This window comes from Schistocerca americana, chromosome 4 (genome assembly GCF_021461395.2).
Source record: "Schistocerca americana isolate TAMUIC-IGC-003095 chromosome 4, iqSchAmer2.1, whole genome shotgun sequence".
NCBI lineage: Eukaryota > Metazoa > Arthropoda > Insecta > Orthoptera > Acrididae > Schistocerca > Schistocerca americana.
Window position 1 is genome coordinate 43,824,613 of NC_060122.1, and position 20,490 is coordinate 43,845,102.

The window sequence follows — 20,490 nt, forward strand, 5'->3', positions numbered from 1 at the left end:
TGTGCTCTTCACAAAATGAAAAACTTTGTAATACAATATTATATTATAAATATGTTGAAGTTCTGTCATGGGTAAAGCTCGCAGCAGACTTCAATTTATTGGTAGTATACTAGGGAAATCCAGTCAGTCTACAAAGGAGATTGCTTGTAAATCACCCATCCTAAAATACTGCTGAAGTGTATGGGACCTATATCAAATAGGACCCAACAAGTGATACTGAACACGTACAGAGAAGGGTGGCACAAATGGTCACAGGTTTGTTTGATCCATGGGAGAGTATCACAGAACTGCTAATAAAATGAGCTAGCACACTCTTTAAGGTGGACATGAATTATTCCAAGAAAGCCTGCTTACTAAGTATTAGGAACTGGATTCAAATTATGCCACTCAGAACATATTACAACCCCATATATACCAATTCCACAGGAATTCTGAGGAGGTGGTTAGATTAATTACAGCTTGCGTGGAGCCATTAAAACAATCATTCTTCTTGCACCCCATACACGAATGGAACAGGGGAAGAAACCCTAATAACGGGCAGTGAGGTGTACCCCCTGTCATGAACTGTATAGTTGTTTGCAGAGTGTAGACGTGGAGTGTAGATAATGTTATTAGATGGGCAGATCCACAAACAGCATGGTGTCAAGTAACCACCAGCAAATATATAGTCTAACACAGGTGGCTTGAGGTGAATGAAGTAATGAATAAATGCCAAACATGAAAGAGAATTTTTACAGTCTAGAAAAGTCAGAAATTTATTTTCACTTCTAATGACCTCTGATTTCAGTAATGCAGACAGCTCTAAAAGAAATTCCCAACATGAACCATGAACAACATTTTTGTTTGCGTTTTCCTGGGACAGAAATATGAATTATCAAGTGGGTGACAAGTGCCACTTATGTAATGGAGAATCACTTCCCATTTGCTGAGTATGGAAGATCACATTTCACAGGATTCTCATAACAGAGACATTGCAGTAGCATGTAAACAGCTTACCTGCATCATCACTTCGTCTTCGCTTTCTACGAGAGACTAATGAATCGCTATCACCATCAGATTTTCTTTCCTGAAAGAAAAAGTTCAGCACTTAAATAAATGTAAATCAACAAAATTTGAGTGTAAATCACTATCACATAGACTGCAATATGTCTACATATATACCCTGCGAACCACTGTAATAAGAATAGAAGAGGGCTCCTCTCACTATACTATTTGTTAGGGTTATGTGAGAAGAAGTTTTAACATGGAGATAAAGTGTCAAACAATAGGCAGATGTGTAAAAACTACATCCTTTACTAGTGCTGGAGAAACCAAAGACAGTGTTTGGACAGTATACAAAGTCTCTTCTTTCACTTGCCTCTATCCTCTCACCCCATTTCCATTTTGTCAACACCACTCACACTGGTTGGGAGAGATAGTTAACACCCTTTGACAGATGTGGAAATAGGAAGTGTGTGTCACCGCATTCCATAGGTCAGCACTGTTGGTTCAAGCAAACCTGGGTCAAGCACTAAAAGGGAAACCAAGAAATTTATTACCTGCCTGTTGGAAGGGAGGCGCTTCCACAATAATGTCTGCTGAACTCAGGACCACGAGTTTAAAAAAAAGAAAAAAAACCTGTATGGACATTCAATCATTTGATAAAGTGATGCACTAGATAAATGAAGTATGAAATTTTGGATGGAGCCTCATCAACCCAAGTAAGAATAACTTCTGACTTGCACCAGATGACAGTGCTGGAACTCTAGTCCTCCTCATTTTATGTTAATGAGCTGACCAACAGTACTAATAGCAACCTCAGATTTTTCACAAATGATACTTACCAATAATGAATTATTGTCAAGAAAGATTTGCAGAAATAATCAATCAGATATGAAAAAAATTCAAAGTGGGGCAAAGATTGGTAACTTGATTTGATGCATAGAAAGGTAAAACTCTGGATTTCACAAAATGAAAAAAGTCATACTTTTACTGTATTATGAATGATTCAAAATAATTGTACAGTAAACTAAGACAATAATAATTTTCTGGGATTCAAAATGGAACAGTTTTACAAGGTCCATAACAGGTGGATGACTCAGATTCATCTGTGTGGCCAAATTTAGATAATTGTTAAAAGTGTGAGGGATCAGACCATTTGTTCAACTGACTGAATGCATACAAAGAAGGATATCACAGATGGTTACAGGTTAGCTTGACTGATGGGAGCAATAATCCTGAGAAAACAAATACAAATTATCCCACAAAACTAACCTTATGAGAATACAAGAACCAGTATTAGTGAAGAATCTAGAAACATTCTTCAGCCTCATGCATTTAGCTCCCTTAGAAACTCTGAAGACCAAATTAGGCTATTTACTGTATACATAAAGGTAGTTAATCATCCGTTATTTGCTCAGTCCATATGCAATTGCAATGAGGAGAAATCCTAACACATGGTGCCTTCCAAAATACCCTCTGAAACACACTTCAGAGTAGTTTGAGGAATATTTATGCAAACACAAATATTTATGCACACACACTTCTTAACTGATATTAGAAGAGAGGAAAAATGAAAGAAAGTACTTAAGTCTCAGGAGATTATATGAAGAAAAATTATTTAAATACAAGACAGAATTAATCCTAAATTTTTCAGCTTATTTCAGTACTAACCATTTCGTCCTATTGCATATGAAATTCCGTAACACTAGAACCACGGCTGGGTCACTCGTGACCCACTTGATCATTTTTTTGTTTGTCACTCTTTTGTATTATTGCCTAGAGTGTTACATTTCTGTGACTTTTATTAAATAACGTAATTAGTGATTATACTTCATTTCACATTTTATGGTGATAACATAAAAGAGAAATATGAAGGTTCACCTAGAACTGCGGATGGGTCAGTTCTGACCCGCCCAGTGCAGTCGCTGTAACAATCGCATTTTTCATGTAGTTTCATGCCTATTGTTAGAGTGTGTTTGGTCAACAATCGCGAAACTCATTTTTACTTCACTTCAGGCTGACGTTCCAGTTTTCAGCAGGGGACGAGAAAGAGAGGTTCAAACAAGTCTGACCTTACGAATATATTATGGCCAAATTTCTACGCACAGAAGCAGACATTATAAATGCTCTAAATGAGATTTTAGATAATGAATCTGAGGGTGAACCACTGGAGTCTCTATCTGAGGAACAATTTCCATCGCCAATAGTTCTGGATTCTACATCAGAAGATGATCTTACTCCTGAGAAGGTTCTACTGTATGCTGATGAGATAGGTATGCTTTTTTGTGTGTGTGTTTTATAATGATTTTTGTTTATGTATATGTTGCATAGACAGTAATTTGAATTGCAACACTTATGTTTATACATTGTTTCCTGCTGAAATTTTACAAGTTATATGTTACATTTATGAAGGTGTTTTTTTGTTCTAATATTACACAATATATTCAATATTAAATCATGTTCTAATATGTATAACTACTATTACAGGAACAGCTGCCACAGAGACTAAGTCAACTCAAGGAAGTGGATGTCCTGAAGGTTGGTGTGGACAACAAACTGCCCAGGGTTCTGGACTACTTCAGTTTCCTTCAGGTAGCGATATTGTAGCACCCGACGGAACAACCTGGAAAGTTGGAGTATTAGGTGACTGTTCAGTTGGAAGATATTGACAACAGAATGTTTTCAAAGATAGGACAGGACCATCTCCACATGCAAACCACGTGAGTGAGACCTGTTAGAGTGGACAGCATTTAATGATAATGGACAAAGTTTTGAAACATATTGTAAAATGTACAGAAACTGAAGCACCTCGTGTACTGAGCTCAGATGAGTGGACTATAAAAATTAAAGAACTGGAAGCTTTTATAGCTATATTGTACGTCCATGGTGCTATTGGAGCTAAGAGCTTAGAACTGGACACATTGTGGTCAGTGAAGTGGGGAAATAATTTTGTGAAATCAACAACGGCTCGTGACAGATTCAGAGATACAATGCGTTATCTCAGATTTGACAATATATTCACAAGATCAGAATGACTAAGAGAAGACAAGCTTGCTTTGGTATCAGAAATCTGGAGTGAGTTCATTGCGAATGCACAGTCTAGCTACATACCGGGTCCATATATAACAATCGACGAACAGCTTTTTCCTTCAAAGTGCCATTGCAGATTCACGCAGTTTATGGCCTCAAATCCTGACAAATACGGGCAAAAGTATTGGATGACGGTAGATAAAGACTCAAAATATATTGTGAATGATATCCCTTATATAGGAAAGAATGATACTAGGTGGAGTGATGAGCGTCTTAGTGGCTTTGTTGTAAAAAAATTTATGCAACCTTACCTCAAAAAAAGAATAAATGTCACATGTGACAATTTTTTCACCTCCTTAGCACTCTCTGACACACTGAAAGCTAATTCTACGAGTCTTGTGGGAACAATAAATCGATCTCACAGGGAAATACCAGTCTATATCAAAAAGGCAAGAGAACAGTTATAAAGCACAGTATTGTTGAAAAAAAGATGATACCACACTTGACTGTCTATCATTGTAAGAGCAACAAGAAGTTTAATTCTTAATTTCTTTGCGTGTTTTTGGTACTTGCATTGCTTAATTCATAAATTTCGAGCGTATTATAGTATTTGAGAGTTGTAGCATAGCGTTTTAGTACCTGAATAGTGTAAATTCGCGTAGTCGTTTGTCTACTGTTTTGTTTTGATCGGCCAGTGTCGGTTGGTCGCAGTCAGTGTGCTCCCTGCCGCCGTTGGATAAGCAGCTGCAGCAGCAAGTCGTATACTCCTAGCTCACTCATTTGTTACATAGTTTAATTCTTAATTTCTTTGCGTGTTTTTGGTACTTGCATTGTTTAATTCATAAATTTCGGGCGTATTATAGTATTTGAGAGTGTAGCATCGTGTTTTAGTACCTGAATAGTGTAATTTCGCTTAGTCTCCTTCCGCCGCCGAGCAGTGTCAGCAGTGCGCAAGTAGCAGCATTACTGCATTTACTAGGCAATCTTGTATTTTAATAACCGTTTAAATTTTGTCGATTTGTTTGCGCTCTCTGTAGATTAGTTCAGACGTTCTTAGCAAAACAGTTTTTAGCATGGATAGGAACTGCAACTGCTGTGTTCGGATGCAGGCTGAGTTGGCATCCCTTCGCTCCCAGCTTCAGGCAGTGTTGGCTTCGGTCACACAGCTTGAGGCTGTTGCCAATGGGCATCACTGTGGGGGTCGGGATGGGGGTTTGTCGGGGACGGCCAGCTCGTCCCACGCATCCCCTGATCGGACTACGACTGTGGTTGCCCGGGATACTGCCCGCATTGAGGCTGATCCCTCACCTGTGGTAGAGTGGGAGGTCGTTTCAAGGTGTGGCAGGGGGCGAAAGACATTCCGGAGGGCTGAACGGAAAGCCTCTCCAGTTTGTCTGACGAACCGGTTTCAGGCTCTGTCTCAGGCTGATACTGATCTTCGGCCTGACATGGCTGCTTGTCCTGTTCCAGAGGTTGCCCCTCAGTCTGCAAGATCCGGGCAGTCGCAAAGGGTGGGCTTACTGGTAGTTGGGAGCTCCAACGTCAGCCGCGTAATGGGGCCCCTTAGGGAAATGGCAGCAAGAGAGGGGAAGAAAACCAATGTGCACTCCGTGTGCATACCGGGGGGAGTCATTCCAGATGTGGAAAGGGTCCTTCCGGATGCCATGAAGGGTACAGGGTGCACCCATCTGCAGGTGGTCGCTCATGTCGGCACCAATGATGTGTGTCGCTATGGATCGGAGGAAATCCTCTCTGGCTTCCGGCGGCTATCTGATTTGGTGAAGACTGCCAGTCTCGCTAGCGGGATGAAAGCAGAGCTCACCATCTGCAGCATCGTCGACAGGACTGACTGCGGACCTTTGGTACAGAGCCGAGTGGAGGGTCTGAATCAGAGGCTGAGACGGTTCTGCGACCGTGTGGGCTGCAGATTCCTCGACTTGCGCCATAGGGTGGTGGGGTTTCGGGTTCCGCTGGATAGGTCAGGAGTCCACTACACGCAACAAGCGGCTACACGGGTAGCAGGGGTTGTGTGGCGTGGGCTGGGCGGTTTTTTAGGTTAGATGGCCTTGGGCAAGTACAGAAAGCGCAACAGCCTCAACGGGTGCGGGGCAAAGTCAGAACATGCGGGGACCGAGCAGCAATCGGTATCGTAATTGTCAACTGTCGAAGCTGCGTTGGTAAAGTACCGGAACTTCAAGCGCTGATAGAAGGCACCGAAGCTGAAATCGTTATAGGTACAGAAAGCTGGCTTAAGCCAGAGATAGATTCTGCCGAAATTTTTACAAAGGTACAGACGGTGTTTAGAAAGGATAGATTGCATGCAACCGGTGGTGGAGTGTTCATCGCTGTTAGTAGTAGTTTATCCTGTAGTGAAGTAGAAGTGGATAGTTCCTGTGAATTATTATGGGTGGAGGTTACACTAAACAACCGAACTAGGTTAATAATTGGCTCCTTTTACCAACCTCCCGACTCAGCAGCATTAGTGGCAGAACAACTGAGAGAAAATTTGGAATACATTTCACATAAATTTTCTCAGCATGTTATAGTCTTAGGTGGAGATTTCAATTTACCAGATATAGACTGGGACACTCAGATGTTTAGGACGGGTGGTAGGGACAGAGCATCGAGTGACATTATACTGAGTGCACTATCCGAAAATTACCTCGAGCAATTAAACAGAGAACCGACTCGTGGAGATAACATCTGGGACCTACTGATAACAAACAGACCCGAACTTTTCGAATCTGTATGTACAGAACAGGGAATCAGTGATCATAAGGCCGTTGCAGCATCCCTGAATATGGAAGTTAATAGGAATTTAAAAAAAGGGAGGAAGGTTTATCTGTTTAGCAAGAGTAATAGAAGGCAGATTTCAGACTACCTAACAGATCAAAACGAAAATTTCTGTTCCGACACTGACAATGTTGAGTGTTTATGGAAAAAGTTCAAGGCAATCGTAAAATGCGTTTTAGACAGGTACGTGCCGAGTAAAACTGTGAGGGACGGGAAAAACCCACCGTGGTACAACAACAAAGTTAGGAAACTACTGCGAAAGCAAAGAGAGCTCCACTCCAAGTTTAAACGCAGCCAAAACCTCTCAGACAAACAGAAGCTAAACGATGTCAAAGTTAGCGTAAGGAGGGCTATGCGTGAAGCGTTCATTGAATTCGAAAGTAAAATTCTATGTACCGACTTGACAGAAAATCCTAGGAAGTTCTGGTCTTACGTTAAATCAGTAAGTGGCTCGAAACAGCATATCCAGACACTACGGGATGATGATGGCATTGAAACAGAGGATGACACGCGTAAAGCTGAAATACTAAACACCTTTTTCCAAAGCTGTTTCACAGAGGAAGACCGCACTGCAGTTCCTTCTCTAAATCCTCGCACAAACGAAAAAATGGCTGACATCGAAATAAGTGTCCAAGGAATAGAAAAGCAACTGGAATCACTCAATAGAGGAAAGTCCACTGGACCTGACGGGATACCAATTCGATTCTACACAGAGTACGCGAAAGAACTTGCCCCCCTTCTAACAGCCGTGTACCGCAAGTCTCTAGAGGAACGGAGGGTTCCAAATGATTGGAAAAGAGCACAGATAGTCCCAGTCTTCAAGAAGGGTCGTCGAGCAGATGCGCAAAACTATAGACCTATATCTCTTACGTCGATCTCTTGTAGAATTTTAGAACATGTTTTTTGCTCGCGTATCATGTCATTTCTGGAAACCCAGAATCTACTATGTAGGAATCAACATGGATTCCGGAAACAGCGATCGTGTGAGACCCAACTCGCCTTATTTTTTCATGAGACCCAGAAAATATTATATACAGGCTCCCAGGTAGATGCTATTTTTCTTGACTTCCGGAAGGCGTTCGATACAGTTCCGCACTGTCGCCTGATAAGCAAAGTAAGAGCCTACGGAATATCAGACCAGCTGTGTGGCTGGATTGAGGAGTTTTTGGCAAACAGAACACAGCATGTTGTTATCAATGGAGAGACGTCTACAGACGTTAAAGTAACCTCTGGCGTGCCACAGGGGAGTGTTATGGGACCATTGCTTTTCACAATATATTTAAATGACTTAGTAGATAGTGTCGGAAGTTCCATGCGGCTTTTCGCGGATGATGCTGTAGTATACAGAGAAGTTGCTGCATTAGAAAATTGTAGCGAAATACAGGAAGATCTGCAGCGGATAGGCACTTGGTGCAGGGAGTGGCAACTGACCCTTAACATAGACAAATGTAATGTATTGCGAATACATAGAAAGAAGGATCCTTTATTGTATGGTTATATGATAGCGGAACAAACACTGGTAGCAGTTACTTCTGTAAAATATCTGGGAGTATGCGTGCGGAACGATTTGAAGTGGAATGATCATATAAAACTAATTGTTGGTGAGGCGGGTACCAGGTGGAGATTCATTGGGAGAGTGCTTAGAAAATGTAGTCCATCAACAAAGGAGGTGGCTTACAAAACACTCGTTCGACCTATACTTGAGTATTGCTCATCAGTGTGGGATCCGTACCAGGTCGGGTTGACGGAGGAGATAGAGAAGATCCAAAGAAGAGCGGCGCGTTTCGTCACTGGGTTATTTGGTAACCGTGATAGCGTTACGGAGATGTTTAATAAACTCAAGTGGCAGACTCTGCAAGAGAGGCGCTCTGCATCGCGGTGTAGCTTGCTCGCCAGGTTTCGAGAGGATGCGTTTCTGGATGAGGTATCGAATATATTGCTTCCCCCTACTTATACTTCCCGAGGAGATCACGAATGTAAAATTAGAGAGATTAGAGCGCGCACGGAGGCTTTCAGACAGTCGTTCTTCCCGCGAACCATACGCGACTGGAACAGGAAAGGGAGGTAATGACAGTGGCACGTAAGGTGCCCTCCGCCACACACCGTTGGGTGGCTTGCGGAGTATCAATGTAGATGTAGATGTAGAATGTCCTGATTCTGAGCACTATGCATCCTTATGTGACAATTGAGGATGGTATAAAAAGAAGCCAGATACTGTTACGTTTTATAACTGCTCTAAATATGGAGTGGACGTGGTTGACCAAATGGCTCACAAATAGTCTGTCAAAGCACCATCGAGACGTTGGCCTGTTCACACATTTTACAACTTGCTGGATTTGGCTGGGATAAATGCGTGGGTATTGTTCAAGTCTCTAAATGATAAAAAATTGAAACACAACTGGTGGAGGAGCTTGCTGAGAAGTACGCAGCGACTAGAAAGACTAGCGTCCCTGTCAGACCTGAAGATATTCCTGACAGACAAAAAAAGTGAACACGTCACCTTGTAAAGTCTAACTGTGAAGGAAACAAATCATTTGTAAAGTGTCACATCTGCAAGAAAACTGTGTGCAACAAATGTACATCAAAAGACTATTATTTGTGTTCATTATGTAACGGTAGCCAGTAAAAACACTCAGTATATACATGTAAGTTTTAAAATATTAAGTTATAATTTGTGTAAACATGGTTTATTTTTGTTAATTTCATTCTAAATATCATAGTGCTTCTAACAATAGATTGATTAGCAGTAACAATAACCCATTGACATAGGGGAAATAAAGGAAAAGATCGCGGGTCATTAGTGACCCAGCTGTGGTTCTAGGTACGTCCAAGTATCAGCGGTTCTAGTGTTAAAGCACTTCATTTTTGTTACTGCACAATGGGACTACATACTTTTCACAATAAACCCACTTAGATTCATTATATTCAGGAAATTTGCATCTCTGCCTTACTTCCAAGTGACAGACATGGTCCAGTCGTATATCCTTTGGTGGCACATGGGCTGTTGGTACTCTACTGTTCTTTGCTTGGATTTTTGATCCACTTCATTGCTAGATCTCCCTGATTTTGCTGCAGTTGTACTTATCTGGTATAAGAATTCATAAACCTCTACACAAAATTTGCTTCCACTCTGGGACGGAGCAAGAACGTCCCGAGACCCAAAGAGCCAACACAACTGCTGGCTCACCCTGCATTCATGAAAATTACAGAGAGCATTGGTGATACTAATTGGGCTATAATGGTCCATCTCTAGAAGGTGCTTACGTGGTTTCAGTACTGGGACAAATTAACTTTCTTGCCATTGTGATATGAACTAGCCCTCACTCCTGATGCTGTTAAAGATGGTAAAGCTATGACACCAACAGTACCGTGATAGATGTTTAATCACTTGGATGCGGATGTGGTCTCGTGTTAGGGCTGTATCAGGGCAGTGGACTAAGACACCGACAAATTCCCACTTGCTCAATGGAGCATTACACGGCTCCAGTGGTGTGTAGTGAAAGATAATTGCTTTTGCTCCATCCACTCTTTCAGGAGACAAATGGCAGGTTGATAATGCTCAGATGCAGATGCCCAGGCATAAAGAAGAGCAGAATGTTCAGTAATGGCACCTGGGTCAGTGCAGACAGTGCCATTCAAGGTAATACGAGGCACATCTGTAGGTGTCTGGTATCCATAGAGATCTCTGATCTTAACCCAAGCCTGAAAGGAGAGGTACATAGTCTTATGGTTTAATGATTCCATTTCCAGCAAACTTATTTCCGTTGTTTTGTTAGGTGGCAGGCCCGAACATGAAGCTGCTTACAGGTGATAAGGTGCTTTGTGAGTGCTGCTTAGAGCATTGGAGAGCCAACATAAATCTCTAATGGCCCCTGTAGCATTTTATGACCACCAAGGTACTGTATTCTTTTGGGGCAGGTTCACGGACAGGGGATCTCCAATTCAGCTGCCAAAGATTGAGTGCGGTCATATTCTCAGCTGCCTCATCAATATCTCCATGCAGCAGGAAGCCAAGGGTGACAGGAGATGTGAAAGTACCCTGGTCAACACTGTTTGAGAGCCCATCTCGGCAGAGAAGACATCAGGAAGTGGTCACCACATGTCATCGTGGACTCTCTTGGGGATGAATGTATGGATGGATGGATGGATGGGAGAAGACAAGGAATGCAGATACGAAGGTCAATAACCAAGAAAGTTGCATGCACCAAGCTGAAGTTTGTGGGGCTACCAGAAATCAGTAGGCAAGGGTCAGGTTGTGGCTGTAAACTTTCATGGTCTTTGCCATGGCCAATGATTGTAGTGCCACCCCAAAAAGAGTTATGGGCATTGAAATCCCCAAAAATGTGGGGGAAGCTGAGAAACCAATGATTACAGTATATTCTGACACACTTTACCGTTGGGGGTGGGGAGGTTAACACTGCAGTAGGTGATATTCTGAAATGCCCTTACTCAAACAGCCACAACCTCTAAAGGTGTATTAAGAGGCACAAGTTCACTACAAAGAGTGTCCTGAATATATGTGCAAACTCTGCCTGACACCCTGTCATAGGTAGCACGAGTCTTAATACCCACCCTATCAATGAAGGACCAGGGTCTGCATTGGTGGAAAACGAGTCTCCTGAAGGGCAATATGGAAGGCAGGGGAAGTGATTGAAAGATGTCATAGCTCAGCCTGGAGGTGGAAAAAACTGCTATAGATCCACTGGAGAATAATAATGTTGAAGTACTGTGGGGCCATAAAGTGACCAAGGAGGTGGCTATGCCTTAGGGTCACGTGCTGCCATAGCTTGAGGGGCTATAGCATCAATATACACAGGTTCTGGGTTCCACTATATGGTACTAACTGGGCCTCATGGGACAACAGAATCTCTTCCTTGGTCACAGGAATGGAACAGGTGCAATTTGGTGGTGTGGGGGCTACCAGAATTTCCTTGTTTGAGGACTTTTGATCTTCTTCTTCTTAGAGTGTTTGCAGACCAGTGGAAACCCTGGAAGCAAGTGTCCCATGTCCCAAGGGACCTCTTTCTGGCTAGGCAAGCCAGAGGAACACGACTTGTCTGGCTGGGAGGTGGGGGACCAATGTCCCAGATGGGTGGGAAGTCCATGATTTTCAAGTAGGTGAGGTGGAAGTAGCAGGAGGAGAGTTGCCAACTATAGGGAAAGGGGGGGGGGGTGGAGGCTTGGTCAAGCAGCCCTGAAGCCCCAGTGTCGGAGATGTAGCTGGTGAGAGTACTGTTGCCAAAGCAGGCAAGGTCATGGCAGCTGCAGCATATTACATTTATACGTGCTGGGTGCAACCACTCACACTTGTTTGGCTCTTGACAAGTTAGATCATCCAGGGTCTCGTATTCTTATCTTCTCTCTGGAAAACGGTGCATTCTGGCGAGCAGGGGGGAATGGTGCATTCCACAGTTGACATTTTAAGCACTGCATCGTGGAAAGGGGGGTGGGGGGCATACAGTTTCACATCACATATCGGTATATAATCACCTTGACCATTTCAGGCAATTAATTGCCCTCACAGGCCAAGATGAAGGCACCTATAGCAACCCATTGTCCATTGGTCCCCCATGTTCATGATGAACGCAGTGTACACCCCTCACTCCAAAATGGTGCACAGCTCATCAGATTGCAAGAGCAGAACTTGGCGGAAAATGATGCCCTGAATTATATTTAGAATGTTATGGAGGAGTGACAGTCAGCTGTATGTCACCCAGCGTGCTGTAAGCAAGCAGCACCTGTGACTGGGCAGGGGATGCTGTTTTGATCAAAACTGACCCACTTTTCATTATACAGATGACTTCCACTTCCACAAACTTGTCTTTTAAGTTCTTTTTTCGGCCAACAAGGAATCCCCATCAGTCATTATGCAAACCATGTTGTGGAGAGCATCTTTCTCTGCTTGTCATTTACCCCTATGGTTCTCCCATGGCATAGCCAAGGAAGGGAACATTTTAAGGTTGTATCTCTCTGGATTAAGAGAGGTCTTTCCTTCCATAGAGACTGCTGGGCTGTATGACTGCTAGTGGAAGATAACTTCATCTACTACATTTGCAGCTCATCTGCTGTAGTAACACCACTCTGAATTGGAACTCTTTCCATACACGCCACCCAGCCTCACCAATGGCTACCTGGCCAGTAATGCATTGTGAAGGGTGCAATGATGGAAAGGCACAAAATTTGGAGCATCCACTGCATTGTGTGACCACCTCTGCAAGATATGCACTTCCAGAGAACTTTGGAAGTAGGTGGCATGTCAAACCCAAGAATGGGGACTATGTTTTTATTTAATGAGAAGTTACAGAAAATGTCTGAAGTGAAAACTCGATTCCCTACCATAAACCAGATCCCAGAAAGGTGTGCACCAAGAAAACCATCTGATGGGCAGGGCAGGTAGACAGGGGGGGGGGGGGGGGTAGTGGAAGTACAAGCCTGTAGCATGGAAAGGAAGTAACGCTGCAAAGGCTGGGGACCCATGACAGCCGTGCACTTATTCACTAGTTCTGTGAACCCCCTGGAGGGTCAGATAACCAGTCCTTCACAGCACCTTGCCAACCGAGTATGCTGCTGTATTTAACTGATTTTTGTGGAACAAACTCTTACATAACTAAGTCATCAGACAACAATTTAGCTACCCATTGCGTTAAATGAACCAGCAAGCCATCTGAATGAAAACCAAGAGTAGTCCTCTCTAAATAAAAACTGTGACTGGTGAATGATCCCATTATGGTTACACGAAGAAAATTTCCTGGCCTGGCAGAGAACTGACAATGAATGATCTGAATGGAGGTAGTGTTGTAACGCTCCACAGTGAAATGGGTTTCAGTAGTTCCACACATCAGATCTAACCACATCTTTTAACTCAGGAATGTCGTATACATTCCACTCAAACAATAACTCTGAATATCACACCACCAGAAAGTTTAAAACAGTTTAACACTGACGAAAATACGTCCGAAACTGGTGCAAGATTACGAAATGTCCACTGCCACACTAACAGCAGTTGAGAAATGGTCAATTGAAGGGGATTCCAAAGTTGCAATCACTCATTAACACATCGACGAAGTGCAGAGTGATCTACTACACAATTAACAATTCAAGGTGTTGGAAATAGGAGATGCCATAGAAATATCATAAGAAAGAATATTGTCTTTTCAGAATTTCGTAAACATTCGTAATTGCGCTAGTGGTGTGTTGGAACGAAGTGGTGTTGTCATCCTTGTACACACCTGTATTTAATGTGTAACTGTATAAAGTTTCATTGCTGTACATCCGTTAGTTATCGCTCAGAGCTTTACTGAGTAGAATGTTACGTCGCACAGTTTGCGAATTTCGAGATGGCAGAGATAGAGGAGCAACACGCTGCGTTACATTTTGCATGAAACAAACTTTAGTAAACATTTACAGACACACACAGGATGATGCAGAAATTCTACGTTGATGAGTGCTTAAGCCGTACTCGGTGTTACGAATTGTTCACACAGTTTAAATATGCGAAGGCGGAAGTTTAAGATGAGGCCCATTCAGGATGCCCTTTGACGTCTACCGACAACACTCATGTCAGGAACGTCAACGAAACTGTGCGTGCCAGTCTAAGACAGAATGTCCGAGAGACTGCATAAGAATCTAATATTTCAGTTGAATCCTGTCACAAAACCCCGACACTGCATCGTGTTGCCGTCAGGTTGGTCACACGGCTATGAAGTCAAGACCAGAAAGACCTTCACCTCTGAATCTGTGAAGAGCTTTTGTATGGCGCAAATGGGAACCAGATGTTCGTTGAGATAATTTTAACTGATGATGAGACGTGGATCTACGTTTATGATATTGAGACGTTAAAACAACGAAGATTTGCAATGATAGGCAAGGCAAGAAAATTCGCAGACGACACTTCACGCGAACCAGCAAAAGACATACCAAGACAGCTTCTGGAAGTAGAAACAGCATTTGGAGCGGTGTATCAACTGTGCAAGAAAGTATTTAGAAGGAGACCAAGCACAATTAGTAAAAGGTAAGCGCACTAACTTTTGTGGACAAAGTTCCGGAATTTTATCAAGAGACGTCGTTAATTGGTCACAAAGAGGTGTCATTCTTTGGCCATGAAGAGTAAGTCTTATGCAAGGTGAACATCATGTTCGTTTAGTATTCAAATGAAGTGCAAAAAGTAGTTCACTAAATTTTGGAGCATATCAAAAAATTCAACCGAGTTTTTGTTTGATAATTTGCTGCAATGACAGGGTACATTGCTTCGTGCGAGGAAATCAGTAGCATCATAGTAAGTGGCACACAGGTGGCATGCACCAGAGATTGAAAGGTTTATGTCGAAAGCATTGTGATTTTTTTTCTCTGCAAGAAAAAAAAATTATGATTTTTATTTACAGTTCAACTTGCAATGGGGAAAAAATACTATGCAAGTTTTGGTTGCCAACTGAGTGGCGACAAACATGAGAAAAGACGATTGGATTACAAACGGAAAGAAGTCGTCATATCAGGTAAATGTACCTGCACATGAAGCTGTTGTGGCAGTTGGAAACAGATTTGGTACCCAATGATAACCACCTATTCCAACATCTAAGGAGCCGAGTCCCGACCACCAACACCACCACCACCACCACCACCACCACCACCACCACGCTAGCTCGAGACAGTTGCATCCCCTGGCTGTTGTCCTCTAGATGAACAACGTTGTTATTCCCGCCAAGGATAGGTTCGGAAATCTTACAGCCACACTTGGGGAATGGAATCTCCTCACTGGAAAAATGCACAAAGTATACGGACATAAAACGGATAGTGACGTACAATTGGTGCATTTATATCGAAAATACCCTTCTTCTGTGAAGGCAAGAAATCGTATCCTTACCGACAAACTACCTACACACACGTACATACACCGCAAGCCACTGTACAGTGCGTGGCGGAGGGTACCCAGTATCACTTCTTGTCATTTCCAGGCTGTTTCACTTGCAAACAGAGGGAGCTGAAAACGACAATTTGCTTGCATATGAGCCCGAATTTCACCTGTCTTAACTACATGATTCTTACGCAACATGTATATTTGGCAGGACTAGAATCGTTCTGCAGTCAGTTTCAAATTCCAGTTCCCTACATTTCCTCATAAGTTTCTCGAAAAGAACGTCGCCTTCTCTCCAGTGATTCCTGTTTGAGTTCCCGAAGAATCTCTAATATTCTTGTGTTGTTCAAACCTACCCGCAACGAATGAGCAAACCGCTTCTGAACTGCTTTGATATCTTCCTTTAATCTGACCTGGTGCAGATCACAGACACTAACAGTATTCAAGAGCAGGCTGCATCAGTGCCCTGTATGTCGTCTCCTTTACAGATGAACCACACTTTCCCAAAAATTTTCCCAATAAACCGAAGTTGACCATTCGCTTTTCCTGCCACAATCCTCACGTGCTCATTCCATTTCACGTACCTTTGCAACGTTATGCAGAGATATTTAAATGACGTGACTGTGTGAAGCAGAGCACTACTCACGCTATATCTTAACATTATGAGGTTTTTTTTTTTCATACTCATCTGCATTAACGTACACTTTCCTACTTTAGAACGAGCTGCCATACGTCATACCAACTAGAAATTTTGGCCAAGTCATCATCATCCATCATCATACAGTCATCCTCAACACCCTCCCATGCTCCAAAGCATCAGCAGTAAACAGTATATTGCTGCTCCCTGTCCGCCATATCATTTGTGTGTATAGACAACAACAGCGGCCCTATCTTGCTTTCCTGGAGCACTGCTAACGTTAACCTTGTCTCTGATGAACACTCGCCGTCGAGAACAATGTACTGGGCTCTTTTACTTACGAAGTCTTCGTGCCACTCGCATACCTAGGAACCTATTACACATGCTCTGACCGTTAACAGTCTATCAGTAATGTTTCTAGAATCCTGTACTCGTTCCTTTCACCAAACGTGAGATTCTGTACAAAACTGAGGTTGCGTGTGAAAACTTACTTGACGTCAGACATACGAAAAGTCCTTCTCTGAATGAATTAGCAAATCTTACAAATGTATATCACAACACACGAGCGGACAAGCTTACAAGGGGAGGTTCCCATCTGAATCTAAATCTAAGACAGATGGCGAACATGACAGAAGGGAACTATGGATGACTCCCGTTCTCGACCAGAACTGCCTCACTATAAGTAACCAAGCACCTAAATTTTCATCCTCTTGTTCTCTTGTCAAGTCTCCGAATAAACACCATAAATGTATTTTTGGATTTCGCAGACGTTTGCAGCTTGCTTACACACTAGCGAGCCTTGCTTACTCCAGCCCACAAAATCGCCGCTTTGCAGTAAACAAAGATGTAAACAGCATGTTTCGAGCCTTCCACAGTGCCATCCATTTATATGAATTAATCTACTGCTCGATTTGTCAGGTTTTCTCCACACAAGCCATCGACAGTTCACTTCCGCGTGTTCAGATGAGTCATTTCCAATTCGTGCACAATATTTCGACGACCGACATGATCGTCCGCTCCCAGTGTCACGAGTTTAGTCGTCTCACGTCCTCGCCACCCCGACACAACCCTATGAAAATGATCTGGTCGGTCGTCAAAATATCTTACACAAAACGGATTGGCGGAACACACAGAAGCATATCGTTAACTGTCTGTATGTAAACGGCGTGCAGGTCCTCAACACGACAAACCTCGAGAGGCCCTCAGGGAGATCGCTTATGAGGGGCAGCGTACGCTAGGAATGGCTCTGTGATGTTTCACCGACGCTTTGATTAAACGGATACTTCAGTTACAATAAAAGGTATTTCGAGGCTTAAGAAGTGCAACCAGCCGATGAGCAACCAAGTTATTTCCAAGCCATTCTGATGAAGAAAACAAATTGGTTCTTCCTTTAGGATGACAGTTCTCATATCAAAGTGACAAAAAATCGAGGTGTTTTGGTGGATCTGGACCACCACGCATGTGTCTGTGGTAATAGACTTTATCTAAACCCTTATGGGGATCCATAGTCCTGTTTCTCTTTGACTGTGTGTGCTCGGGTGGGGGGGGGGGGGGAGGAGGAGGGGAGGGGAGACACAGTGAGGAGGAAATCTTATGACACCCATTCGCTCACTCCCACCTCACGTTGACACACACAACCACTCGATCTCACAGGCCTTTCATACAACAGAGCAGGTGAAAGATGCTACACCTGGGAACAGAAGTAAAACTACAGAAGCTGAAAGAAAGGTACGAGCAATGCGTCTGGCTGACCAGTTACAAAAATCGTGGGTGAGGCAATCGCCCAGATAACACGTTAAGAACAACTCCCTAAATTTTTTGGAGAGAAGTCGAGCAGATCTCTGAACCTTAACACTCTAAGCGCCAAGCCCGTAAAATTTACGGGCCTGGGATCGCGCGAAAATCACCAAGCCCGTAAAATTTACGGGCCGCTACATTTAATTTCATTCAAAACACTGCAACGTTATTTCTACGGGTTTGGCCAGCGCTATACGTTTTTCAGATGTTTATTAACAAAATGCGTCCATAGATGTCACGGCAGCGCTGTAATTCATGTTAAAACTTATCTTTGCGTTCTCAGTCTGTATATCATTCAGTTGTTTGTCATCATGTTTCGGCGCGGTTTATCAGACGCAGAAATTGCGGATTTGATCAATCATAGCGACACTCTGGATAATGTAGAGAGTGATTCAGACGATTCTGAATGCAATGGTGTGTTTGAAGGTACGTATTTCCGAATTTTCCACGTAATTGTGCAGTACGCACATATCTGTTGAACATGTGTAAACGATGTATGTAGTTACACATAATGTGATATTCTTTTTAGAAGACGAGATTGATGACAGTTTGTCTTCAGATGAAGACGAGAATGATGTTGAAGGTGTTGCTTCAAATCCAGCAGCTGTGCCGTATCCGAAAGACAGTGAGTGGACTGCAGTTGACACCTACCGACCTCTGCCTGTCAACACGACACCCAGGCAGATACTAGTGGATATTGATGAGTCGAGTTCTGTACTGGATTGCAGTAAAGTGTTCCTTACTGACAGTGACGTAAATGAACTCAAGAGACAGACAAATTTGTATGCATCACAGACAATACAGAAGAAAAGAAGAGGAAATAATCTGAAGCCCCATTCAGTTTTGAGTTCGTGGAAGCCAGTGACTATAAGTGAGATGAGGCGTTTCTTGGGTATTATTTTCCACATGTGTGTTTCGAAAAAGCCAAAAATTGCGGACCATTGGAGCACTAATCCTGTTCTTAGTTGTAACTTTTGTCCCCATGTCATGAGCCGTTTGCGTTTCACTCAGATACTGTCATGCTTGCATCTTGTTGACAATTCAAATCAGAAAAAACCAGGCGAAGATGGATTTCATCCACTTTACAAAGTTTTGCCATATTATAATAATTTGAAGGAGCGATGTATCCAGGCATATCGTCCCTCAGAAAAAGTGACAATTGATGAAGGAATTTGCCCATTTCGAGGTCGTGTGAGTTTCCGTGTTTACATGCAAAATAAGCCTCATAAGTATGGACTGAAAGTATATGCTGTTGCTGAAGCCAGTAGTGGCTATGTTGTAAATTTTGAAGTTTATGCTGGTAAGCATATTGTTGACAATTCTTCGTCTGCGGTTATTTTGCGATTGTTGTCTGACAGCAGCTTGCTGAACAAAGGCCACACTGTGTATTTAGATCGATTTTATTCCAGTCCAGAGCTATTTCAGCAACTGGCAGAGAAAGGCACTGGAGCTGTTGGTACTGTGAACAAATCCAGGAAAGGATTGCCTAAAGATTTAGTATCTGCTAAGCTGAAAAAGGGCGAAATGTCTTTTCGGCGTAAAGATAATGTATTGGCAATGAAGTGGAAAGATAAGAGAGATGTGTATACATTGTCTACAAGGCATCAAGCAACATTTGGTACGCATACTAAGAGAAATGGGTCTGTAGTATTGAAACCACTTCAGGTACTTGATTACAACCTCAATAAAATTGGAGTGGATATTGGAGACCAACGCCTGCAGTACAATCCGTTCCAGCACAGAACTGTGAAATGGTGGCGAAAATTATATTTCCATTTGCTGCTTATGGGAGTATCAAATGCATTTTGGCTGTACAATGCAGTGCACAGGAAGAAAATTACAATAACAGACTTTATAACAGTGCTTGCAGTTCAGCTTGTTGAAGACGACACACTTGAATTCATTCCAAGAAATGAAGGAACTGTAGGTCGGCTAACAAAGAGACATTTTTTGCAGCACATACCTGCAACTACTAAGAAGTATGCTGCTCGTGTGTGTCACGTGTGCAGTTCCAGGAGCAAGAAACAGAGTGGCAAGGCTTCTCGCAAAGAGACACGATACGAATGTGAACAGTGTGGCGTTGCACTCTGCCTGGAACCTTGCTTTAAAATTTTCCACACTAAAAAACAATATGATTCTGTGTGAAATTTATATGTAATACTGTATACTATCAGAAACATGTAATGTAGTGCCACAATTTTGGTTAAAAATAAATCACAATTGTATTCCCTTATTCGTATGACTTTTTCTAAATTCTTAAAACATCTAAGTGATTTCTATAACTGTACCTTAAAGCTGTGCATTGTAAAGTAGTTTCTTTCACTCAGAATTAAAGTAGAAATGTGCAGCTTCAAGATGGTACCAAATTTGCCACAATCCAAACAGTAGATTTGATGCAGTA

General features: G+C 42.6%; 1 protein-coding gene across 1 annotated transcript; it reads left to right on the plus strand.

Moving 5' to 3' along the window:
- The first annotated feature begins 18,581 nt into the window (after positions 1-18,581).
- Positions 18,582-20,234, plus strand: LOC124612574 (piggyBac transposable element-derived protein 4-like). Its single transcript, XM_047140859.1, has one exon. The coding sequence runs from the start codon at positions 18,582-18,584 to the stop codon at positions 20,232-20,234; it is 1,653 nt and encodes a 550-aa protein (XP_046996815.1).
- Positions 20,235-20,490: the final 256 nt, after the last annotated feature.

Bases quoted from the DNA above. Each gene is read 5' to 3' on its own strand.
- LOC124612574 (XM_047140859.1), top strand. From the start codon at position 18,582: ATGTATGTAGTTACACATAATGTGATATTCTTTTTAGAAGACGAGATT.